We start from the raw sequence: 27,583 nt of genomic DNA on the forward strand, positions 1-27,583 counted from the left end.
GAGATCCCTTCAGAAAAGATGTGGCTGCATTTCTGCTTTCCTTGTATGCAGCATGGACAAATCCCCGGTGTACGTGCTTCAGAGCCTTGAGAGAAGCTATGCAGGCATTGCAACACACAGAAACTTATTTTAAGTGGAGGCCACATCATGGGTTGCATCTGTGGGGTGACCAGCTGTGCACAGTGGGCAGTTTTCACTTGACTTCAAGCCAGAAAGGGTGCATATGGCTTGTGCAGCAGGAGCTATCAGAAGGCGAGCTCTGCCTGCACCACACAGCATTCCTAGGACTGAGCTGTACCCAAGGTGAGTGACTGAGTTATAGCAGCAATTGCAACAAAGCGATTAAGAACCTCTCAGACACCCTGGAAAAGTTGGTTTATGGAAAATAAAGGTATCAGACCTCTACAAACAGATCTCAGAGCTCCAGCCTAGCCTGCTGTAAGATGCTGCTGCATTGCTGAGATGCAGGGACTGATGGCCAATCTGTTTGTGGTTTCTTGCAACCAAACAAAAACGGGCAACCTCCACAGTCTAGATAAGCCTGCTTTATTTCACATTTGCACCAGGTGAGGGAAACCTGTTCATCACAAGGTCAGTCCCTCTCAGCTGATGGGCAAAAAGACAGACACCAAACCACCACTTAATATAGATGGAACACAACTTTAATTTTGTAACTCTGCAGCTGCAAGCTATATACAAAGCAAGTGCTCGAGTGAAGAAAGAGGTTGAAATTCTACAGAAGAGTAACTGATACACAATTATCTTAATCCTTAAAATACAAAAATGCTGCCAAAGACCTCAAACAGAGGCAGCACAAATATCCCCATAATGAAATTCAGAAGTCTCCCTCATTAAGGGAGTCACAAGAATCACTCACAATACAAATGTAACCTTTGTGGATAGACTAGATCTGGTCAGGTCTCTGGGCACTCTTTCAAAGTATTTTAAAATGGATCTATGTGGAAAATGAACAATTGAGACTATGAACAAACATCTATTTACTATTCTTTGGTAATTTACTCACCTTGGACTAACACCAGTAGCACTGATGAAGGGACAAAACAATGGGCTCAATGCTTTACAACAGTCCCAGAAAACACCTTGAGAGAACAGTAGCACTTCTCCTTGGCTGAGCTGACAGTACAACAGGGAAGGCTGGAGGAATGACCAGTTACAAGGTGTCTGTGAAGAGAGTGGGCATCACCCACAATGCTACGCTCAAGCTAACATTGCGTTGTAGCTTCAGCTTCCATGGGAATGTCTGTTACTTAACACTTGATTGTTGTTTAGGGCTTGTTTCCCAGTACTGCAAACTGGGCATTACTGAACATAAAAGTCAATAGTTTGATTGCATGTGATTATAAACATGAAAAAAGTAGTCTACTCAAAAGAGGTGAGAAGTAAAATGAACAGCTTCCTACAATCAATAGCAGCACAAGATCCCATATTCCTGAAAAGCTGAATAGCAGGAAAAGAGGACTGAAGGTCTGCTACAATTATTTACCTCCTCTCCTTGGTGTCTAATGCCGGATAAACCAGCCTGTTCCCCCCCCTCAGGAACAGACTATTACACTGTGTAATCCTATCAGCAAAAGATGTAAGTCAGGGTCTCAGTACTTGGCATTACTGATGGAGATGCTGCGTACAAAGACAAGAGGGACTGTAAGAACACAATCAGACTGTGGTAAGTAGCTCTGATAAATCTGGCAGGAACTCTTGCAGGAAATAGAGTCACTCTACCGTGGCAGCTGTAATCTCCAGCAGAGACAGAAGAAAAGAGCATGTCCCAGTCTTGCCTTTTCTCCTCAGCTTCAACTGCTCATTTGGCACCAAAGCAGCGAGGCCAAGGCATGCACTCTGCTCCAATATTCATCCCAGCAGAAGATGGTAACAAGGCAAGAGTTCCTGGTGCCTGCTGGAAGGCCAGGAATAGCACTCTGGAGCCCTGCATTTTAGCTGAGTATTAGATAAGATCACATACTGAAGTGCATACACTTCACAGCTGGACCCAAAAGGCACTGGATCTGTTCTCCCCACCCATAGTCCCAAGTAAAATTCAAGGGAGTTCAAACAGAGAAGGCAGAGAAGGGGAGTCTGGGGAAAGACTGAACACCTCCTGCTGCAAGCTGGATGACAGTGGATACTAATGCAACATGAGCTAACAGCACGTTACCTTGCTACGTGGTAAGCTTTTAGCCTGCACTAGACAAGTCTGAGACACACTCTTTAACCTTAGAGGAAAAAATAGTTTCTTTATTCCATTGGCTTATCAGAGCAGATGGCTAACGACCCTAACAACCAGAACAGACATAAAATGGAAATAAATTCCATAGCCTGGGACAAAAATCCTGGGCTTTAGACTGTCTGAAAATAACCCCCGAGCTACCACAGCAGCATACTTGGGAACCCTGGCTCGCTTGGAAAATAGCTTAGTTCATCTTTTCTTGTCATTAAAACTCGTATCCCTAGCCCCCATTTCCTTTCATCACCACTGCAGGCCCCTCAATGCAATGTTATTCTACGACAGCCACACTGCAGAACAGCCCATTCAAACTCCAGCTGTGCAAGCTGATACCTGGATCAAGTACAGGAACAGAAGATCATGTTTTTGCTCCTGGCACTGCTGAAAACTACAATTAAAATGTAAATGCACTTTTGAGAACTCCTGTGCTTCTGCAGTTTGGACTTGATGGGTAATACCCCTGGGGAGTCTATCCCTGGGCTCCAATGAGTACAGCTTAAAATTACTGTATTCCTTTACATATAAACAGTATCATTAGAGTTGTACTTTTAAAAAATAAGATCAACCCAGGCCAGGGCCAGGCTCTGCAGATAAAGTAGCTTATCTCTTATAAATATTTTTAATATTTTTTAATTACAAGTAGTCCTCACTCCAGGTAATGTAACTGACACGAAGTACCTGCGCACACACAGCCCCCAGACTTTCACAGAAAGTGCAGGAGCAACCACTCTATTAGAAAGGAATCCTACCTCGCAGCAAAGTAAGGGAGGGGGCGCGTGGCCAAGATAGCCTAAATGTGGGGAGTCATTCGGAGTAAGTAAAATAAAAAGAGATATCAAATACCCATCATAGAAAGGATCAAGGAGGTTAAAGCAAAGAACTGGTTCAAAGAGATGTATAAAACTGTCGGAAGCCAACAGAAAACTCTGACAAAAAATAACTTGCATTAAAACCAAAATTCAATGGCATCACACAGTTTCATTCACTGTTAAAACAAAGGAAAAGAAAGTAGAAAACTGCGTAAGGATCAGCATTTTTTAAGAGTTATCATTAGCTCCAGAGACCAGCGTAATTCCCGTGAAGTCCTGATGGAAGAGGGCCGCCTGCCACAAAGAGCTTTGTTCCAGATGAGTCGTAGCAGTGGGTGTAAACAGCATTCGGGAAGAAATTAATTTCAGAAAAGTAATTCCTCCAGGTTTCATCGTGATTCTGTTGAAAGAAAGCTGAGATTGTTACTTTTGCCAAACAAACAGAAAACCTAGTTTCGCAGCAGCAGAATGCAGTTTCCAGGGCCTAAAAGGGATCTCTTCTGTTAATCTCTGAAGCTTCAGGCAGATCAACTTTAACTGGAAGATACCAGAGACTTCCTGAAGCTTTTTCAGAGGTTTGCACAAAACATTGGAGGCACATGGGGTGAAGGGTAGGGAAGAAACCAATTTTCATTAGTTTTTAAAGTTGCACAATGATAGAAAAGATAATTACTTTGTCCAACTTCTTTCCATTAACTGATTTATAGCAAAATACAGGAAGCTGAACTCAAGTGCCTACCATAGCATTACTTCAGAAAGACAGCGTTTTTAAAATTGTGTACAGTTTAATTAAATCTCTTAATTTGAAAACCAGTTTAAATTAGCACGTCTTATAGGAAGACAACATTTGAGATGTTGACAGCTAGAAGTCTACGCTTTTGACTATAACAAAAGATATAAAATCTATGAGTCAGTTTATGAGCAGAGTAGTCTGCCTTACATTCAAGCAACCAGCTACTCAAGACCCCTCACGAAGTGCCTGTGAAAACAATTTTGCAGCATTTCATTTTCATTATTACAGCTACATGACCATAGTTTTACTGCCGTGCGTTTCGTACAGTTACCATAAAAACAACTCACTCGAGCTCTGTGGCTACAAGCTACTCACCAGCCAACCTTTCCCTGTAGTCAGTTTCAGAATTTCACTTCCTCCTAATTTCTGCTTCTGTCCATAGCAGGCACGTGGGGGCCTCTCATCCAGGAACCTCTGGGCTCTGATATCATAAAACAGTAAGGAACCATGCCCTGTTCCCACTGTGATGATGTGTTCATAGAAGCTCACTGATCGAATGCCTGTCAAACAGAGAAATGTCACACAGTTTAGTGAGGATGAGGGATGCTTTGGTTCTGCAGTGCTGTTGCTTGATGTGTAATACTTTCTTTAACAAAAACTCCTACTAGTATTTTCCACAGTATATCAGTTTACCCACTGCTGTGGAGCAGTGCAGATAAATCCCACTTGTACTAGTGAAGCAGCAGCTTCAATTACACATACTATTCCCCTTCTTCTCGGAGGCCATTTGCTCCATTGATGGCACAATAGTACAATGCCACACTTTCAGCAGGCAACAGCTCTGCCAGGAAAGCAGAGGTTAAGTTCAAGAGAAGCCTTGTTTTGACTGCAATGAGCATTAAGTAAATGCAGCATAGAATCGCTCAGGTTGGAAAAGACCTTTAAGATCCAGCACATAACCGTGCTACCCTACCTCTAACAACCCTCTGCTAAATCATGTCCCTGAGCACCACATCCAAACAGCTTTTCAACACATCCAGGGATGGTGACTCAACCACCTCCCTGGGGAGCCTATTCCAGTGCTTAACAACCCTTTCTGTAAAGAAGTGTTTCCTGATATCCAAACTAAATCTCCCCTGGTACAACTTGAAGCCATTTCCTCTCCTCCTGTCACCTGTCACCAGTGAAAAGAGACCAACCCCACTCTTACTGCAAGCACCTTTCAGGTATTGGAAGAGAGCAATAAGGTCTCCCCTCAGCCTCTTTTTCGCAGTCTAAACAGCCCCAGTTCCTTCAGTCTCTCCTCATAGGGCACATTCTCCAAGCCCTTCACCAGCCTTGTTGCCCTTTTTTGGACCTGCTCCAGCACCTCCATGTCCTTTCTGTACTGAGGTGCCCAAAACTGACCACAGCCCTCGAGGTGAGGCCTCGCCAGTGCCAAGTACAGGGGCAGGATGACTTCCCTAGTCCTGCTCACCACCACTCCTCATACAAGCCAGGATGCCACTGGCCTTCTTGGCCACCTGGGCACACTGCTGGCTCATGTTCAGCCAACTGCCCATCAGTACCCCAAGGTCCCTTTCTGTCAGGCAGCTTTCCAGCCACCCCTCCCTGAGTCTGTAGGGTTGCCTGGGATTGTTGTGACCAAAATGCAGGCCTTGTCACTTGACCCTATTGAAACTCATACTGTTAACCCTGGCCCATCGATCCAGTCTATCCAGGTCCCTCTGTAGTGCCCTTCTCCCCTCAGGCAGATCAACACTCCCTCCCAGCTTGGTGTGGGTGCACTGAGGGCGCACTCAATCCCCTCATCAAGATCCTTAATAAAGATGTTAAATAGGAGTGGTCCCAGTACTGAGCCCACCTGGGGGAGGCCACTCATGACCAGCCAAAAACTGGATTTAACTCCACTGACTACAGTTCTTTGGGCCTGGCCATCCAGCCAGTGCTTCATCCTGGGTTCAGTACTGGGGCTGAGCGGCATGACCAAGTACATGGCAACACACATTGAGAAGAATGCTTTACTGGTGTTTCCCCGCGAGCTCACCCCTACCTAGCTACCTGCCAAGTTGTGCTAAATGGCCATGTAAGAAAATTACTCTCAGCTGCCATCAAATGCATTTTGCTGATCAGGAGTAGCTCTATGCATACATAACTACATAACAGCTAATCGTTTTGCTAAAGGACATCAAGATCTTAAATAATTTTGAAGTCTAAGAATAATTATTCAAGATTCTCAAATAAGTGCACGTTCTTTACAGCTGGCATCTCCAACACTTCACCTAGCAATGAAAGCAGAGCAGGTATCCTACAACCCAAACACCACCATATTTCTCAGGTCTGAAGGAGGAGATTCTGTGTGCCTCTATATAAGAACTTGCAAGGCATCCTGTCACCTGTTCCCTATTTATTGTGCAAAAGTTTGCTCTGTGTAAGTACCCTACCCCAAACTACCCATTTACACATGAAGAAATTCCACCATTTCCATGCTTTCCATTCCTTTATAACATGATGTTGGGCTGAGTTATACACTCTTTGATTTCTTGCGCCTGTTTAAAGCATCACTAAATTGCAAGTACTCAAACAGGAGGTTAAAAGATCCACTTGCAAACTGCTGTCACTATACTGAGTGAAACTGGAAGGCAGTGAAACTTGTATCATGCTAGAGTACACAAAAGATACGGACACAGCCAGGGAGTTTCCACCTTTAGGATCCTAGCTAGAAACCCGCCCTCATCTTTCCAATTCCATAACCTGACGTTATATCCACAGCCATACGCATCTGCAACACACGCTTAGAACAGGCAAAGCTACATTTTGTCATGCTTCAGAAAGGAACTGAAGTCTGCAGGATATTAGGTGGGAAACACTGTGAAGTTCTCACACTTACTACATTAGATTTACCAGATGCATACAAGAATGTCCAATTTAATTCACAGCTATAAATGCACGAGTAGGTCAGAGACATCTTTCTTCCACCCACTACAAGGTCCTGGCTCTAGCACACAAATACATTCAGAAGGCTTTGAACACTCTGCAATCAGCAAAAGCAGTCACTTGAGTAAGAAGAGAAAGGCACAAAAGGACACATCCTCTATTTCTGCTACAAGTGCTTTTGACAAGCAACCCACTTGCTTCACAGAAACAGGTGAAGTAGCACGAATGGAGACAACATACTTTTCAGGGCTATTTATTGGTTAAAAAAAAAAGACCCACAGATCTGTATTGCGTATTTCTCTTTAACTGAATGAAACAGAGCAATCATGAATAAGAGGCTTAGAATGGCACTTCTCAGCTCCTAAGGCACTGAAGTACCACCTCAGATGAGTAATATTGAACTAAAAGCACAACCTGTGCCTAAAACCGACCAAGGAAAGCTCTCTAACATTCAGAACACTGTACTACTATCTACGGGCTTGAAGATTTGGGCCAGAAAATTGAGTCTCAGCCCTAAGAGACAAGGAGACCCTACATACTGCAGATGTGCACTACACAAAGAGCAGACACAGAATCTGAGCTTCGTAAGCTCTGCCCGCTACATTAACATTGCTGCTGTCAGGATACAAGTCAAGGGCACAAGAAAGCACACTATATGCCAGCCAAGCAGAAAGCAGTTGCTCTTGCTGATCAAGGACTGGAGTTCAGGGCCCTGCATTTTCCTGTGCAGTTGTTGTGAAAAGCAACACTTGCAAGAAACACTAAAAAGCTTTAATTGCCTTCTACGAAAAGCAGGTGATTTATACTAGGAAAAAAACCAGCCCCAGTTCCAGACTTACTATGTCACCATCTTTCTTTGACCTGCTTTTACACACAACACTAACGATAAGAAATTAGTGTGAGATTCACATATTTGTACTCTTTATATTGTATCATCCACATCCACATCCTTTCTCTACATTGGAGAGATATGAGTTTGAAGGGCACTGAGTAGATAAGGAATAGATTGCAAGTCACAGCAAGAGGGTTGTGGTCGACAGCTCTGTGTCCAGGTGGAGGCTGGTGATGAGTGCTGACCCCCAGGAGTCCCTCTCAGGACTGGAACTCTTACATTTCTGTCAGTGAAACAGGTGAAGGGATTGAGTGCACGCTCAGCAAGTCTGCTGATCACATCAAGCTCCATGGCTCCATACAGCAGAAGGAAGGGCCGCCAACCAAAGGGATTCTGACAAACTCAAACAGCAGACCCATGTAAATTGAAGGAGGTTCAACAAGACCAAGTGGAAATGTTGCACCTGCGTCAGGGCTACAATGTATACAGACTGGAAGAATACCTCCTTGAGAGCAGCCAGGCTGAGAAGGACTTGCAGGTTCTGGTGTATGAAAGCCTTTAACATGAGCCAGCAGTGAGCACTTGCAGCCTGGAAGACCAACCACACCCTGTGCTGCATCAAAAGAGCGGTGGCCAGCAGAGCAAGAGATGACTGCCCCACTGTACTCCGTCCTGGTGAGGTCCCACCTGGATTACTGCATCCAGGTCTGCAGCCCCCAGCTCACAAAAGCAGTGGAACTTTTAGAGTGGTCCAGAGGAGGTCCACAAAGATGATCAAAAGGCTGGAGCACTTCACCTAGACAGACAGGCTGAAGGACAAGGCTCAGTCTGGAGAAAAGGCAGCTTTGGGGGGGACCTCACTGCAGCCTTCCTACATTTAAAGAGAGATCATAAACAAGAGGGAAATCAACTTTTTTACGGGTAGATAGTGAGAGGACAAGGGGGAAAGCTTTTAAACTCTTCAGAAGAAGGGAGATCTTAGATCAGATGTCAGGGAAATGTTTTTCACTGAGAGGGTGGTGAGGCACTGGAACAGCCTACCTAGGGTGGTTTGGGTTGCCCTGTCCCTGGAGGTGTTCAGTGTCTGGCTGGATGGGGCAAGCTCAGATAGCGCCTGGCAACTACAAAGGACTGTGCTGGTGATCATAAAAGGCCTTGGCTGGAAGGGACATCAAAGATATTTAAGTTCCAACCTTCCTCCTGGAAGCAAGGTTGCTGGAATGAGACATCCTTCGAGGACCTTTCCAAATCAAGTCTTCCACAACTCTGTGACTCATCAGGTGCACGTGGAAGCAGACAGTGTGTTCAGGTAACACTTAAAACACTTGAAAATCAAGCCATATTTTAGTCCAGGAAAAAACAACCTACTTCCTAGAGATGCTGCAGCACACCAAGCCCCAGTGGGGTGAATAGAAAATCGAAGCACACAGAATCCTGGGAAATGGTAACACTTAAATGCCTACAACTGAGGCATAAAGAGAGATGCATCCACTGTACATAATCAAGTTTTGAAAAAAGGTCTTTTCTAGACTCCAACTAGTGCCCCAGACATACTACCTGCACACACATCATTCCCATCAGGATGATGACATACTTGGGGCAGAGACTTCCAGCCACCGCTGAGAAACACACTCCAGAGTCTTGATACTTCTTCCCTACGATATCAGAAAGGCAGCATGCAGAGGACCTCCACAGAGTCCCCAATGACAGCGAGGTCAGTGGTGCCGGTACGCTGTCGGGGCTGGTGAAGTGCTATTTTTCATTCTGAAGAAAATTCTCCCATATCTGAAAGCAACAGGCCCTGACATTTATCTGGGAACAAACTAGTAAAAGAAAGAATTTCTTGACCCTAGTCTATAGGCCTCTTCTTCTGACAACCCAACCAGTGAAGATACGTACGCTCAGATAAGTTAAATAAGGAGCAACTTTTTAATGATGGATTAATATAGTTTAAAGCGGGGCACTGCAGCACAGTGTCTCTTCTCATGCTTCCAAATAAAGGTCATGGGGAGAAGTGCATGGGAGCACACACCCAGCAAGCCCTTACACTTGGCCCTGGTGTAAGGTTCAATTGGACAGACTGCACCCACAACAGAAAAAAAATAATTACAAAGGAGTATTGCTTTAAGAGTAAGTTTTTTCATATGTAAAATAAATACATACTGAAAATCAGAAGTCTCAGTTGTGGCTTTGAACGTAGAGCAAGACTGCACTCACACCACAGACTTCAAATATGATAGCAAAGAGCAGACAACATGCTTTTTCCTCTATTCCCAGAGAAAAATGCAAGACTAGACAGTATTAACAGTGATGAGACAATTGCATTTGCTTTCATATGAAAACAGAGTATGAGATTAAAAAAATCAGAAGCAAAAGTATTCTTAAAAGCTCTGTACTTTTTAGATAGCACATGGCTTAGCTCAGGTCCGTCCCAGGCCATCCTCCTGCTGCCCTGCCATCATGGCCATAGCTCTCCTCCATCAAGCAGCCAGCTGCAGCCCTGAGTCCATGCATCCATCACTAAGCAACCAAGCACCAGTGCACAATTGGAACTGTTCGGGCTGAAGCTGGGACATGGAGAGGGTGTACAGCAGTGCTAACTCAGGTTATTGCAACACAACTTTATGCTTTTTGATACTGGATAAACACAGTCCTGCAAACAGCAAAAAATAAGCATCTCTCTCTATCAAAATTTATTAAGCTGTATCTTAAAAGAGAAGAAGATCCCTCACTCTACAATCACACCTCACTCATGTTGTTGTCCCAGATTTATTGCCTGGTGTGCAATAAAGTCAGTCATCACACACACACACGAGAGACACTGCTTACTTATTTGAGATTATGCAAGCCTGGGTGCTCAGTGATTTCCCACAGATCAAGCACACGCACAAAACTACCAGCACAGTATTTATACACAGACGTTACAAAGTTAGAAATACTCCAGTTCATTCTTTTCACAATTTTACTGGTTAGTAGCTTCCATACAATTATATGGATTTGTGGACCTTGGGTATTCTTGCCAAGTTGGCAATATCCCCAAAGCATCCTGATTAATTTTCCCCTCAAGGCCTACAGGCTCTGGCAAGTCCCTGATTAGGGAAACTAAGTATTTATTCTTCTGATACCTACTGTAACTATAGCTCAGTCTGTTTAGAATTAGCTTTCAAAAACATCATTGCTTTTTGGCAGTGAACATTTGTGAGCAAACATTTTCAAGGATGAAACACAGGAAGAGTAAAATTTCATTTAAAAAAATCTCATTAAGAATCGCACCCATTTCCACTGCACCTGACAGATGCACTAGTTCCACAAAAACAAGATCAAATATCCCACTAGCTGTATGTTTCAGTTGTTCTTTTTATGTTTTAATTAGAAGATACTTTAAAACAAGTTTTGCTACTTCCACACATTAACTATATTATACATAACTTCAATGCAGCCCAAGACTCACTCAGTACGGTCCCTGGACTCACATGGTTTAGCTGATCATAATAGATCAGTTGATTTCACAGATTTTGTCAAAAGAGGAAAGAAAATTTTAAACAGGGTTTTTAAGTGAGCTGTTTAAAAAACAACACAAAAAAAAAACCAACAACCAAGAAGTACTTGTCTTACTGAAGACTTAAGTTGCTACTTCTGCAAGCAAAAAGTTCAAAGCACCCTTTGACAAGTTTCTTACCACTGCCCCGCTCTTTGGAACAGACAGATTTAACGTTGTGAGATGGCTGCCTCGGATCCAGGAAGGAGACATGTGCCTGTGATCCTACTGCATACACTGACCACTCCTGACCATAAGCCAAACACACATTCTCCCTGCAGTACGGCAATTTTGTGGACAGTAACTGGAAACAAAGAAGAAAAAAGTCAACCCATTACAATAAAAGAGCAAGAAATTAAAAAAAAAAAATCTGTAAGCTATGTTCAAGGAAACAGCAGCACAAGAACTGCAATTAAAAGAGTTCAACATGAAAACAGAATTTAAGAGAAAAGCAACAACCTGACTCACATGAAAGAGACAGAACACCTTACCTGAAGCAATCTGAGATGCTAAAGGCTGGGCTTCAGAATTTTGCAAACAACAAAGGATATTTTAGCAAATTGTTCTGCATTTTTCTCTGCTGTTATTGCTTTAGCAGATAAACAGATGCACCTGCTCCCTGCTGAAAAGGCTCACCTTACATACAAACAGAGATAGGTCTTATTTTAATCTATAGCCACACTCCAGCATGTTTAACTTCCTTTACAATCACTGGTAAATAAGTACTCACTCTCTGTGCAATAGCTCATTCAATTCATGCAGAATCAGCAGAAGGCTAAGAGCGGTGCGTTCACCTCCTGAAGCTTTATTTATTTTTGAGGGGTACATTTTATTTTACAGAAAGCTTTTAACTATTTTACACACACTGCTTTCCACGAGCATTTAAAGCAGATGGAAAACAACAAACAGCAGTAACAGCAGACAATTTTCAAAATGTAACACCAAAGCAGAACAGGTACCTTTGACAGCGTGTGCTCTGCTTTCCAAAGATGAAAGTACCCATCTAGGGACACTGCTCCCAGCTCCTATTAAATAAACAAGCACAGTTAATTTCTGTGTTACAAAAGCCTTTAAAAACATCACACACTGCTGGGCATGATATATATTTCACCTGTAATCCTGTACATGCTTCTACAAAAAATAATTTTCGCTTCCTATTGATCTCGATGGAACACAAACTACAAAGGTGCTAGGTAGAATAAGAACTATTAAAACAACCAAAAATAACTTTGGTTAGATCTCGTTGGACAAACATGCAAATTATTAGACATTATAAACTGAAGTTGGCACCTAGCAGCTCCCACACTGATTCTGACTCTGGCACTAATTTACTTGAAAAAGCTGTTTGAAGTCTCCATCACAGAGGAGTGATTAGCACGATGAAAATGCTAGTAGGAGCACTGTGCTTCTTAGAGCATGCTCTTCTTGACTTCAGATTTCTGTTGTTTGAGGGCAGAAATTAAAGAAGGAAGAGCTGCTATTCCTACTTGCTCCAGTACAATTCATCTCTAGTATTAATAAAAGGTCAGCACTGGAGAGGTTAACATTTACTATTTGTCAAAAGCCAGTAACACCAAAGCAAACACTGGTGCTTGTCCTCTGTGTCAATCACCCCACCAGCTGAACAATTAGTTCCTGATTTGATGTCTGAGTTGTTACTATCTGAGTATTAGCTGGTCTTCATGAAAGCAACATGAGCATTCAAGGCTAGCTACAACAGTTGGTTTTGGTACTACTTGTGGCTCCTGAAGGTGCTCCCCCTTACCCCCTTTGGGGTACAAATCAAAAGTCAGACTCACAGCAGAACTGTTCCTTCTCGAGAAGCACACAAGTCTTTTCAATTGGGGGGGAGGGGGCAAAAGCAGACAAAGCAGATGAAGATAACCATCTCATACGGGAAAGACAAAAGGATCATTACACTGCCCCTTAACACAGTTGGATTCAGAACACTTGATTTAGATCACTTTTTTCTAGTACCTCTGGACAATTTTAGGCATTTTCAACTGTCCTGAGTATCTGACTGACCTTGTTTTTATTGTTGAAAGCCAGCGCTCGAACTTTGCAGTTGTCAGGATTGGTGTTCTCTTTAGGGATATCCTTCAGAGCCCTGTGTGTTATGTGGGCATAGACAGGAACTTGAGACAAGTTGTGCCTAGCATCGCTTTTGGACAGCACATCCTCTGTGACTTCCCAGAGACCCATTGAACCATCTCGAGAACCTGAATAAACAGTAACAGCATTTCACATATATAAAAACATATATACAAACACACACATAAAATTCCCCCTGTGAGAAACAAACTGTAATCAACAACACAGTCAAAAAGTTAGGGAAAGAAATCTACTGCTTTTAGTTGAACTCAACGCATTGTTGGGTGTCATTAATTAGGATTAATAACATGATCTTCCTGAGCTATAAAGTTATAATATTGTGACCTCGTTGAAGTGTTTCTTTTTTTTTTCCTGTACTTTTTTCTAAGTATTGAATCTATTTTCAAATAGACCAGAATGCATTAAAAAAATGCATTACGAACCATTAATGATTCGTAAGTGAAATAAACTCTGACATAACTGAACAGTCAACACATTTAGCTCAGCTTACCAAGGCTATGTGTGCTAATTCAATACAAAAAGCCTTCAAGAAAATGTAGTTATGTTTATGTCAATTTTGAATCATTTGATTTCTCTCACTGCACAAGTATTCAAATGCATACTTGTGGACTAAAAAGAAACAGCTTTTTAGGTAACAATTTTACTGTAAAACAGACTTGATCCAAACTTTGCTTAAACCTGTACAACATCTTCAAAGAACTAAGAAACTTAAGCTGAACAAGTTGTATTTTTCTAAGAAATCTGGAGATATTAAGCCAAAATATGAATTAAAAAATAGGTGACAAAAGCTGAGCCTCTTTGGTTCATAAGTCAATGAAGACCTAATCCAATGCTTATGTCCTTCTCTTCTGACACATATAATTACATTTCAGTCAACCCTGACAGATTTGACTCAAAACTCAGTTTTTTCCCTACACCATTTAAAAACCACTTCCCTTCTCTCACAAGGAAAACCGAAGTTACATTTCCATGCTTTGAAGTCACTAGAAAAGACCGAACATCTTCATCAGCCTGTTAAATTTACAGATTTAAGAATCTATAAATCCTTATGGCAAACTCACAAGGAGCAAGCTACAAAGACAAGTAAGTAAGCCATCTTCCTGCAGTACTGCCTACCAATACATCTTGTTGCAATACTGTACAGATGTCTTTGCCCCCTGGCAGATGAATTCACTGAATTTGTCACTATCACCCACTAGACTGAAAGAGAACTTCCAATGGCGTAGCACAGCAGCAGGTAGCAAATGACAAAACATGCTGCCACTCAGCTTACACACTGATAGCTTCTAATACCACCTAATCTTGTTATGGAGACTGAATGCCCAGCAGTAGAATTTCCAAATATCTTGACTCACTTTAGGAGGAAGCAGTCCATTTTAATAGCCCTAACAGCCACAAAAAGACAACTTACGTTGTTTAACTGGTTAGCCCTGAAGCCAAGAAGAGCATCATTTGTTAGCCTAGGCTCATCCTGAGAATTATTCAGCCCATTTTGAAACCTTTGGCATGGAAATCCTTGTCCAGTCAGTACAGCAATTGAGACATTCTCTCTGAATCATGGCTACTTAAAGTTAAGCATTTTAATCTTATACTCACGGAGCACTGATATACACTGCTATATGTTTTAGAAGCAAATCCTTGTCTTGCCCTTACTGAAACTAAGTAGTAAGACTAATCAAGCCCATGGCCCAGTTTGCTCTCTTCCAACAGTTCTGACAGTGGTGAGATGATGCACCGTCAAAGCTCTAACCTCAGGCTGGAAGAAAACAGCATTTTATGTCAGATGAACAAATGCTCATCTCTTGCTTTCTATGTCATCTAACCTACCCCAAGAAATCTGAGTTTTGAAACAAGAGTTCTCATTTAGTTTCTCAGTTCAAATAAAGATATTTGCTAATTCCTAAACTTCTGGAGCTTAAATATTCCTGGTTAATTGTTTCAGATAAAACTATTATTTTAATCTTGCTGATTGAAGTGCCAGAGGTTAGTTGTCTTTGCTTCCTCCCAGTGTGATTGGCGAAGTTCTCAGGAATTCAGTTTAGCATTCAGACCTACTTCTTTGCTTTTGACATGTCTTCCCTTGGTGCCTCTCATCTGGAGGCTAGAACTGATATCCTGCTAGAAGTTTCACACAAGAGTGAATATGGCACTTTTTACTCACATCTCCACTCAACAGTAACTGCTATTCCTCACGCTGGGCCCCGATGTGACCTTATCTCACCACTGAAAAACTAATAATCTCTGCTGTTTTCTTCAGTCTTAGTAGCAGACTTAAAATTACTTTTTTAATACAGACTTTTAAATCAGCACCACATGAAGATTGGCATTAATAAATTCAAAATCAAATTCCAGGATTAGCCTTTTTTCCCTCTCTATAAAAGAAAATCCTAACCCAATTAACAATTAACGTTAATTTTATTTTTATATGAGACAGTCACAATATTCTATCATCTCAGTTTGACAACCATGTGAAACATTATATCCTGTCAGCACAGAAAGACAGAAAGCTACCATATAAATGCACTGGAATATTGGTACTGTTGCCTTTACGCAAGTAATTCTTTATGAAATTATGCTGGTTATCCCACAAGTTCCTAAAAAGTCACTAACTGACCTTTTCCATTATTGGTTTTTATATTAGCTGCAGGCACGTGGCACATACCATCTGCTGGGAAAGTAGCATGGAGAACTATAAGCAACTAAAAAGGCTCCTGCAATGCACTGAGGACAGCTTCCTGGACCTGTTGCTCACCAATGCAAATGAACTGACTGGTGCCATCAGGATTGGAGGCTGCTTGGGCTGTAGTGACCATGCTGTGGTTGAATTCATGCTCCAGAGGGATGTGACACAGGCAAAGAGAAAAGTTAGGATGCTAAATTTTAAGAAAGCTAAATTCCAGCTCTTAAGAGAGTTCGTCAACAAAACACCCTGGGAAACTGTCCTCACGGGCAAAGGTGCAGAACAGAGCTGGTGAATCCTTAAGGAAGCTCTCCTTAGCCTGCAAGAGCTCTCCATCCCCATGTGTAGCAAGTTAGGAAAAGAAGGCAAGAGACAAGTGTCCTGGCTTTCAACCAGGTCCTGCTAGTCAAACTGAAGAGCAAGAAGAAAATGCACAGGCAGTAGAAGCAGGCACAGGTACTGGGGGAAGAGAATAAGGAAGCTGCAAGGCTGTGTGGGGATGGGGTCAGGAAAGCCAAGGCCCAGCTTGGACTGAACATGTCTAGGGAGGCCAAAAAGAACAAGAAAAGCTTCTGCAGGTACCTCAACTAGAAAAGTCCAGGAGGGCATAACCCCCCCAGAGAGTGACACAGGCAAGCAGGTTACAACAAACAAGAAGGCTGAGGTACTTAACTTTGTTTTGCCTTTTCTCTGTCTTCTTTGTTAACTGCTTGCCACAGAGCCCCCAAATGGTTGGTTTGGTAGGCAGTTATTGGGCAAGCAACGCCCCTCCCACTGTAAGCAAAGATCAGGTTCATGACCAACTGAGGAACTTGAACATCCACAAGCCTATGGATCCCAATGAGATGCATCCCAGAGTCCTCAGGGAATTGGCCAACGTAGTCACCATTCTCAATGATATCTGAAAAGCTGTGGCAATCAGGTGAAGCCCCTGGTGACTGGAAAAATGGCAACATCACATCCATTTTTAAAAAGGGTAAAAAGGATGACACCAATATCTACTGCCCTGTCAGCCTCACCTCTGTGCTGGAAAAGATCATGGAGTAAATCCTCCCAAAGGGGCATGGATGGCAGGGAATAGATATGGGAGAACCAGCACGGATATGATGGATAGACTGTTTGATGAATGAAGGCTGCAGGATTGAGTCCAGAAAGTGGTGGTCAATAGCTCAATGTCTGGCTGGAAATCACTGATGAGCAGTATCCCACAGGGGTCAGTGCTGGGATCAATACATTTTCATCAAGGACATCAGAGGGATCAAGTGTACCCTCAGCAAATTTGGTGACGACACCAAGCTGTGGGGTGCAGTCAACACAGCAGAGGGAGGGGATGCCATTCAGAAGGACCAAGACACATTGAGCAGTGCGCCCAGGGGAACCTCCTGAGGCTCAACACATCCAAGCGCGAGGCGTCGCACCCGGGTCGTGGCAACCCCCGCTGCCAGTACGAGCCGGGGGACGTAGGGACAGAGCACGGCCCTGCCGGAAAGGACCTGGGGGTGCCGGTGGATGGCAGCCGGGCGTGAGCCAGCAGTGTGCCCTGCGGCCCAGGCAGCCGGCCGGATCCTGGGCTGCATCCGAAGCAGCGCGGCCAGCGGGGCGAGGGAGGGGATCCTGCCCCTCTGCTCTGCGCTGTGACACCGCACCTGGAGCGCTGCGTCCACAGCTGGAGTGCTCAGCACAGCAGAGACGGGGGCCTGCTGGAGAGCGTCCAGAGGAGGGCCGCACGAATGGTCAGGATGGAGCAGCTCCCTGTGAGGACGGGCTGAGAGCTGGGGCTGTGCAGCCTGGGGAAGAGGAGGCTGAGCGAGACCTGAGGGCGGCCTGCCTGTGTCTAATGGGGGCTGTAAGAGAGGTGGGGACAGGCCCTTTAGCAGTGTCTGCTGTGACAGGACAAGGAGAAATGGTTTCACACTAAAAGAGGGGAGATTTGGGCTGGATATAAGGAAAGTTTTTATAATCAGGGTGGTGAGGCAATGGAACAGGTTGCCCAGATGTCGTCATATCCCTGGACAACCTGATATAGCTGTGCATGTCCCTGCTCATTGCAGGGGAGTGGAGTAGATGACCTTTAAAGGCCCCTTTCAGATGTGAGGATTCTATGAGTCTATAAACAGGCTTAACTAATAACAAACTGGTTACACAAATTAAGTTTTCATTGAAGAGTCTTCATAGGATTTCTGGAAAAGAACATTGTTCTGCTGTATTCCAGCCCCTCTTGAAATTCTCCTTCATGCAGAATCCTTCTGTGTAAGTCACTGTTTAGAGACCTACTCATGACAACATCTGTTAAAAAGACAGTAAATTCCCTCTATTTCCAGAAAAATCATATCTAGGTCAGAGACCTACATATAAAACAACACTAAGCACTGTACTAAAAATCCAGAATAGTTCAAATAACCAAAGTAGTTCCAAATGGCTTCAAATGCAACAGTATTCAAAACAGATCCTACTGACTTAGAAAATGAATTTAAGATACTAAAAAGCTACATGAAAACTAAACACTATTTACAGCTCAAAAACAAGAAATCAAAAGTTCTGAACTGAAGGTGTGAACTGTAACAGGTTCTTTGAAATTTTCCTTCTCATCCCCAAGATGAGTTTTAAGTAAAGACCCACACAGCTCTACTTACAATACCAGGCATGCATCAAGAAAAGCTTTTATACAGACCAGGTTTAAAGTGACTTCCTGGATCAGAATGAAACATTTAAGAAAATGGTTTAGTGACTACAGTGCATTGCTCTGGGTTCAGGCAAACTCAAGACTTAATTTGTCTAACCATAAGCTCTATTCAGACATAGAAAGACATAGAACTCAGACTGTGAATGGGCTGAAACCTCTTTCAAGAGGCTTCTTGTCTTTCACTGACTAAAAGAAGCCAAAGTAGTCATGCTGCTGGTCAACTCAACTGATACGGTCAGCTGCAATGACTCTGAAGGCACAGAGAAAAGTATCCTGCCCTCAAAGTAGGTCCCATATAGACCCACCCTATACTTCAGGTCTAATCATGCCCATAACCCAGTGAAGGACTTCCACATAAAACATCGAGAACACTGGCATGTGCTTCACTCTCAGGTAGAAACTGGGGATGAAGAACCACAAGTCTCGCCAAAAGGAGCCAAAGGAAAGAGTCTTGCAGCAGTAGGACTGTCCTGTTTTGGCAACAGATTGTGGAGCCCATAGCATAGTAAGGTTTCAGCACAGAATACTGAAGGCCACAGTATTCAGAGTGAGATCCTTTGCCTAACTAACCACAACACAATGCTAAATTTAACAACAGTGAGTACAACAGTGAGCTCTTTCCTTCTCCCAGCGCACTTGCTGGAAATCAAACAGAAGCATTTGGAACAAGGATACTGGCAGATGATCAACACTGCCAGAAGTGCTCTCGTGCACTGATAAAGGCATTTCCTTAAGGCTTGTACTAATGCAGTATGCCAGTGTAATAAAATATTGATAGAAAAAGATGAATTTACCAGAAACAGCCATAGTATCACTGATCCATGCAATTGAAAATATCCAGTCCTTATGTCCATCCTAAAAGGAAAAAAAAAGTCAGACTTGCTGTGCCATTATATTCAGAGACGTATTCTTCATTTTCCAGTTTAGTACAAGCACAAAAAAAAAAAAAACAAACCCAGACCTACATTAAAAATATCATACAGGTAAAATTCCAGTATGAAACTGGAGTAGCTCACATATCCAACACTAATTTTAAACTTATTTTGATAAAGCTAAACATACAATTAACAGTTAGAGAGCAAGTAAGTCATAGAAAAACAGACCTCAAACCAAAGCCAAACTGATCTCAAATGTATGGACTTGGATTTCATTCTCAAAAGCAGTGTTCCTTACCTTCACAAAATAGATATTTCCTAAAACACATCTCCCTGCTACAGATAATAACTAAAACTAAACTTACTAAAACTGTTTACAATATGAATAATTTTTCAAGACTATTAATTCAAGAATCTTCTATTTAGTATGTAAAGAAACCTGAGGGAGGAAGTCTCCAAGCCTTTAGTTCTGTTTGAAAAATCTGCAAAGTCACAGCAGCATGTAAGCAAATAGCAAGTCATAAAAATCTTCACAGCCAGCTGCAGGAAGGCTTCACTATGTGCCACAGCTGAAACTCTGACCTTTGCTGTTGTGATGCCTTCATGAAGTCCTTATTCAAAAGGAAGGAGAAATGACAGAAGGACTAACAGGACATCACTGCACTCATTTCAGCCTTTTTCTTCTCAAGAATGGATATTTTAAAAAAGCATGATGACATTTCAGAAATAGATTCTGGTACAGCTTACATCAAAGTGCCATAAGCCACAGAGTTAGAATTAATCCTCAAAGCCAAGTTCTGCTTCTGGAATAATGCATACGTAAGCTGCATTGGAAAAGGAAAAACTTTAACAACGTGCATCATCTTTCCAGTTTCAAGAGCTTTTTTGCTAACAGTTTTGTGCCTCAGTTTCAATCTTCATCATCACAACTGAAATGACACTCTAGATTTTGTTACAATTTCAATGCTTAAAAGTGATCTGAAGTGGACCTGAATGAAGGCAAGGAAAAGGAAATCAGAACTACCTCACAAGTTTAAGATACTTCGTTAAAGAAAAAAAAAAAGACTACATCAGTAGTGCTTTGAAGCTTTCAAAAATTCAGAAATTTTTCACTCTTCACTACAAAACTCAGAAGTCTTAACCTTGCTCTGACCTCGGGCACTTCTAAGACAAAATTCTTACAAGTCACAATAAATTTTCCCAACTATTCCCACTTACATCTCCGACACAGACAGGATCAAGTGTAGGCAGACGATAAATTGCAAGACTGTTGGGGTTGTCACCACCTGTAGCCAGAAGGGTTCTTGAGGGGTTGAGTTCAATGGCGTGAATCCCACAGCCCTGCTGGTTCACCATGCCAGGCTCACGGTCTTTCAGAATAGGAATCTTGGTAATTTGACCAGTCTGGACATCTACCACAAATAACTGGAAAAGAAGAGTACATACGTCACCATTAAACAAAGATCAAGAAAACAAAGCATTCAAAGACATTTGGTTACTCTTGGTTACATTTGATTACTCTTTCCTCTTTTTTTTTCTCCCGAGGCTGAAATCCACAAATGCTACAAGTATGGCTGGAAAAACATGTACAAACTGCTACTTAAAAGAAATAAAACCCACTTTAACTTAATTGGTTTATTTCAACAATACTACTTGGTTTGCAGAGCAATGGAACAGAAAGAGAAATCTTACACAGAAGGCTTCTCAAATAACCAAATACTCAGTCTAAAATGTACTACCTGTTCAATACTTCGAGAAAACAAAATTGTTTTCAAGTTACTCTTAACAAGTGAGAAAGATAGATCCACCTCAAAGCAGCTAGTAAGCCCAAGGGCACTTAGAACAAGTCTGTGGCTGCACAGATAAGGGTACACAGCACTGCCAGAGTGAACAGCTATGCTCATCAGCTGGCAAAAATAACAGTTGTATGTCAGTGTTACTCTTCCTTTGGCAGAAAAAAAAAAAAGCAACAACAATTATGAAGTCCTACAACTCTTCACCCATCACTGAACACTGAGTTATGTCAGTTCAAACATACAACTGTAAAGTTTGCTTGTAGTTTACTATAATGGTAAACTATAGTTTAAACTACAATTATAGCAAAGTGTGGTTTACATTGTCCAACAAAGTCTAACTTCATTCACATTGGATCACTTCATAAGTGTCCAGAGTGCAGCTGCTCCAACAGACAAACTGATTTAACTGAAAAGAACCATGCAGCACAGGCCAACAATCTTCAGTTTCCAGGAGAAAAATGTGCCAAATGAGCAGTTTATAAATGCTTAGCTAATGACAATAGGCAACTTCTGTCAAGAATGTTTTGTGTCAACAGAATTTCTGTCATTAGAGAGGCCACATCTGGAGCACTGTGCCCAGTTCTGGGCTCCCCAGTTCAAGAAACACAGGGAGCTACTCAGAGAGACCAGGAGAGGGCCACAGAGGTGGCTGTGGGCCTGGAGCACCTCCTGTATGAGGAACAGCTGAAAGAGATGGGACTGTTCAGCCTGGAGAAGAGGGGACTGAGAGGAGATCTTACCAACACTTGGAAATATCTAAAGAGTAGCAGTCAAGTGAATGTGGCTGGGCTCCTTTTTTTTGTGGTACCCAGCAACAAGACAAGGCGGAATGGGCACAAACTTCAACACAGGAAGTTCAGTATGAACATGACAACAAAGTCCTTTACTTCGAAGGTGACAGAGCACCTGCCTGCCTTCCTCTGCAATCTCATGTAGGGAACCTGCTTTAGCAGGGGGTAGGACATAACGATCCCCAGAGGTCTCTTTCAACACCTGTGAATGCGTGATACTGTGGGCAACACAAACGACAGAAAAGAAAATGGAATATCACAGAGCATACCTGGCTCCAAGAAAAGTGTACAGTTGCAAATCAGGATTATAGTAGAGTTTGGTTCCCTCACCAAAGTCTGTTCAAGTATCGTATTACCCATTCCATCAATATATCATTGTTGTGTTCTATGTAGACTTACACCAACTTCAACCCACAATTCACTCTCCTTAGTAGTCATCAGTCTTGCACAGCTCCTACAGTTGCTGAATCTTCACCTTCAGTTCTTTATTCTGTATGCAGATGCAGGGGGTGACGGAACAGCTGAAGTGCAGCTGAGCAGGCAGAGGTGGAGGACACTTCTCACTGCCCTCAGTGCAGTTGAGCGTCCAAACCTACTGATGAACACTCAGCATACAGCGCAGCCCTAACTTCATCCCTGGAAACTAGTTGTCCTGTTCCTGCAGTGTAGGCATTAATTTCTTCTCCTCTCACCTCTCTTTCTTGAATATTTTCTTTCAACAGAAGATCTCAGTACTTCCCCCTGCCCTCCTTCAACAGTTCCTGGTGTCACTTGCAGGTCCTAACGCTGGCACCAAAACTGATCATTAGGAAAACACATCCACATTTCAGGATGCCCACAGATTCTGAAAAATCATGTTTCAGCAATTAGAGATGCACAGCTCAAATGGCACCTCAATAGATAGGAGGACTGAAATTAAAAACCTTCCATGTTCTCCAGTCTGACACCCCGTCACACATCTGTGCCTGATACTAGGTTAATAAATAAATAAAAATACTTAGCCTAACGTGAAACTCCTTTCATAAAGCTAAACTGTAAACTAATCAATTAGTCAAAGAACTTGGAAACATACAATACTGAAGTATCACAGACCCTAAACTCACACTGAGTTAAGGGACAGGCTTTGAAGGTTCAGCTGTAGAGTTTGAACCAGGAACTACTGCACATTGGAAGAAACAGAACATAACGCAGGCAAACTAAAAGCACAATCCAGGAGTAAAATAAACAAGCACTACCTGCTCACATCATGACTTTTGCATCATCTGGGACAGCACAGAAAGATAGAAGTTCACACTTACAAGTAGAACCATGAAATGTCAAGAAATCTTCCCTGTAAATTCAGCATGCAGAAGCCAAACAGCTGTTCCTAGCACTTCTGCCTTTTGGGCTTTAAAGCATTCTAACAAAATAGGCATCCAGCTAAGAATGTTGACAACTGAACACGGTTTTATGAGTTTTAAAGACACTACAGTAAATAAAGTGTAAAATATCTGACTGTTTATAAACAAGTTCAGCCATAACTCCAGCATGTAGTTAAATAAATCTGAAGAAAACAGAGATTACTCTACTTTTCCCAAGAAAACTGGTATTGTTGCTACTGTTGAAATAAGTACAACTGAAAATTGCTCCCAAGCAGTCTAGACTCTTAAAGAGTCTTGACAAAGGCATGATAGCTGTATTATCCATTTTTTTTCCCCACTCTATGAAGTGGGAATAAGAATTTTTTCAGCTACTTGTACAGAAGCTAAAAGCCAGTCACACTCACACACACAAAAAAAACCCACCAAACCTTCCACTAGGTGCAGCAAACACAGCAAAAAAAAAAACCAGCAAGCTGTCTGCCCCTTGAATTTAAGTTTTACACAACTGCATTCTTCCCACTAGTAGAATATATGCACGACAGTAACCAGCACGCCAAATAACTTGATCCTCAGGACTTCAAGGAAGGACTGCTTCACACTGCTTCGGACATCTGCCCACAGTCCAAGCACCATACCTAATCTGTGAGAAACAAAGCAAATTCAGCCATCTTGTTCTCCACAGGACAATACTGTTCTAACAAGGAAACAAGCTGAACAACATCACAGAGAAATCCTTTCTTTAACGTTTGTAAGGACATCCTACAACAGTGCTGTGTCACTCTAGAACCACGGCAGACTGATACAGCTTCATACTACATCTGTCACAATCTCAAGTTTTTAGAATCTGGCTATAATTTCCACACTCAACGAAATTACTAATTGCCTGCCTATTTTTTTATTATTTTATTTTGAATTGCAGAATAGTAGAAATCCTTCTATCAAGTAGCTCCTATACATTTTCTAAAGAGGCTGTCCCCTTGCCATACTGTTTACAATGTTTCACTTCATTAATGGAGGAACTTAATTGATCAACAAGCCAAAAGCCAATTTCTTGTAACAAGGAATCAAGTATCAGAAGACCTGATTCTGCACTGCAAAATCCATCTTCTGGATGTCACTTTCATTTTTTGACTTGCCTTTAAGGGACAAAGTTTAGGAGGGAAAGGAAAAGAGAAGATACACATTCAGTAAATATAACTGTACTTCCCACAAGTCTTTAACCTAAAGGATTTGTCAAAGAAATGCAGCAAGTAATAAATATTTCTGCCTATGCCATTTTAATGCTACATCTGATCTAACCATTACTTCAAGAAGCATTCTGGTCATATTTACTTTAGTGGGAATATCAAAACTTTGATAAGACTCATCTTCATATGTAGAGCAAGATTTTAAAAAAAATCTAAGAAATGCAATTTTCATGGCATCACATGAAGAACAGGTTGATCCTCCGCTGCTGGATTTGCGCACAGAACAGCAGATACAATCAGCTGAAAATTAAGGCTGCCTGTTCAAACCAATCTGAACAAAACCAAAGCATGTCACCCACAGCTACAGTATGTTTTTATTTCAGAAACAGGATAGACTCAGAGTCACAAGATACAAAGAACAAGACTACTTATTCTTCACATGCTGCCCTGAAATCACATAGCATAATGCACTTTTATCATTCGTATGAGCATCTGAAAAAACTCCAAACAAACATACTGCCTCGCTAAGGAGGCTCACTAAAAGAATAATTTGGGGTAGAGTTTCACAGTTGGCTTAAGTTAATCTTTGGAAATCTACATGTACTTTCTTCACATACGCTCCCTGCCTCACCAGCTCTGCGACAACAACAGGTGTTCAGGTAGCTCCAGGTCACCCAGATCTTCTCTCTGCCTTTGGCAGAAGCTAGGCTTTGTCTCAATACAAAGCAGCAAGCTGACCCAGCTGACTCCTCAGCCGTGTGAACACTAGCGCCAGCAAGAATGAGCAGGTGGGAACATCCTGTTCTGCAAGGGCATGGCCAGCAACCAGCTGAACCCGACCACAATAATTTCAGTCTCAGCCAAGCTGAAAAATGACATCATTATCTCTAAACTTTATTTCACTAACAAAACAATAGAAATAAGACAATGCTTAGAGTAGTTACACTAACACCACTGCTGGTTACACTGAAAAGCATGGATTTCCCCCCCGTCCCTCCCACGTTTCTCAGTATTGTTTTATGTTTGGATTGTAAACATTTCTCGTTTCTTTTAAATCATGGAATGCTTCCCATAAAACTCTTCATTTCTACAGCAATACAGATCCACTAATATATCACGCCAAGTCTCCAAGAAACACTATACCTTCAAAGACTAAGCAGACTCAAACTGGTAGAACTCCTTCCCAACTGAGATCAGAACATGCATTAATCTTAGCACAGAACCTACTTACAGGTTGTGCAGTACAATCAGCAGCAGGGGTAATGGCCTTACACAAGTTCCTCAAAAAGGTCCAGAGAAAGAAAAACTATCAAGAACATGAAGGAACTTCTGAGGAGTTAACTGCAGTAAAAAAAAAAAAAAAAAAAAAAAGTCAGTGAGTTCACCCTGAATTCCCATTTCTAGAGGCAGAGCAGCTCAAGCAAGCACTCCACCTGGATACAAAACTCTTAAGCCCTCACAGTTCCTGGGCATGCACTTCGATGCAACTAAATATGTTCACTACCAAAGCCACATTTGTCAGTTTTTATTTGCATCTTGCTCTCTGTTTAATTTCAGAAGGCTGGCAAACAGTTAATACATGTCGACAGATGGAAAGGAAGGAGAAGTGAGAGACTTCACTCGCTAAAGGGCATCTCTGCCACCCACACCATACCTGGCAAAGAAGCTAACAAATTCTGGAAACAGACATGGCATCACATGCAGCAGAGAGAAAACCTAATGCTCCCAAGAGAAACAGCATCTGACTATGCTCTCACTAAACACTGAAACAAAGGTGAATTGAGGTGTTATTTACTGGTATCAGAGTTTTATTTACAGTGAACAAAGTACAGTGCTGAAGTAGAGTTACAATCTGTGGGAACATGACTTTTTTTCCCCTGCTGGGTGCAAGAAACAAGCAGTCTATTTGATTCCTGACAACACAGCCAAAACCAGGGGAATACATTAACTTGCAAAGCAAGTAGAAACCATTGCCACCTAAGCCCTCCTTATTCACAGACATAAGAACCATGAATTGTACTGTTCACCACTACAGACACCTGGACTAGAAGACTACAATTATATGAGTTGTGCTGAACAAACATGGGATCTCCTGAAGTTGACACTAGGCTATCCAAAGCAGTGCGTGAATCTACCAAGGAGAAATAAAGCTATTGAGCTGGCAATCATTCAAGTCCTAGAAAAGACACCTGAGAGATCAGAAGAGAGCAAACAATAAGGAATTTGGGTACCTTTGGGTTTTGTTTGTTTAAATAGCTTTCTGTATTCAGGGAATCAGATGTTTTTACTCAGTTAACTTCATAATTAGCAAAAGAATTACGATACATAGATCTAAGGGATCAAAAGACACAGCAAAATGATGATTTGTGCTTCTTTCAGAAGCTGCTTTATCCATCACCATTTCCTGAAATAAAGTAAAGGGAAGAAAAAGTTCAGTAAATCAACATTCAGAGTTCTCTCCTGTTGTAACCTTGTTTCCTCCACAATCTCTTCTGTTTCTGAAAAGCATGAGTACAGCACACTAATTACAGACAGTATTATCTGAGACTTCCTAGTACCAGCCTTTGGTAATTGAGATGCCAAGATGACACACTATGAACATCTGCACATCTCAGACGTTTGCCTGTTTCCTCATTTATTTTTCAAGAACTTTAAGAAGCCCATTGTATACATGATCAAAAAGATCTTTGCACTTCAGAAAATCCCACTTGACTTTTTTGACACTGGAATGCCTGTATAAGTTCCGTAATAAAGTATCTAGGAAAGAAATTATGCACCTTTCATAAACTAAAATACACAATTTGACACAGTTGGCTGACCAACTACAAGCATTCAATGGAAGTCAGTAAAGTTTTTTCACACACAAGCACACTCAGTGATAATCTTAAAAAGTTGCCCAAAACAATAAAACAAATTACAATTCTTATTGAAAGTGCACAACTGTGAGCTCTACATTCTCTTCAGCATTTAGACTGACCAGTACTGTCAAATAACTAAAAGCAAAGCC

At 42.0% G+C, this 27,583-nt stretch overlaps 1 protein-coding gene across 1 annotated transcript in view; it reads right to left on the reverse strand.

Annotated features, from left to right (window-relative positions):
• Window positions 1-1,309: 1,309 nt before the first annotated feature.
• DCAF12 (DDB1 and CUL4 associated factor 12) overlaps window positions 1,310-27,583 on the reverse strand; it is a 29,449-nt gene continuing 3,175 nt past the window's right edge. Inside the window, exons 3-9 of the mRNA XM_048932374.1 lie at window positions 20,660-20,866; window positions 19,361-19,421; window positions 13,117-13,310; window positions 12,051-12,116; window positions 11,233-11,395; window positions 4,160-4,344; window positions 1,310-3,451 (exon numbers count right to left, since the gene is read on the reverse strand). Of these exons, the coding sequence (XP_048788331.1) occupies window positions 3,293-3,451; window positions 4,160-4,344; window positions 11,233-11,395; window positions 12,051-12,116; window positions 13,117-13,310; window positions 19,361-19,421; window positions 20,660-20,866 (1,035 nt within the window). The 3' untranslated portion in view covers window positions 1,310-3,292. The remainder of the gene's footprint in view (window positions 3,452-4,159; window positions 4,345-11,232; window positions 11,396-12,050; window positions 12,117-13,116; window positions 13,311-19,360; window positions 19,422-20,659; window positions 20,867-27,583) is intronic.

Source organism: Lagopus muta, chromosome Z (assembly GCF_023343835.1).
Source record: "Lagopus muta isolate bLagMut1 chromosome Z, bLagMut1 primary, whole genome shotgun sequence".
NCBI lineage: Eukaryota > Metazoa > Chordata > Aves > Galliformes > Phasianidae > Lagopus > Lagopus muta.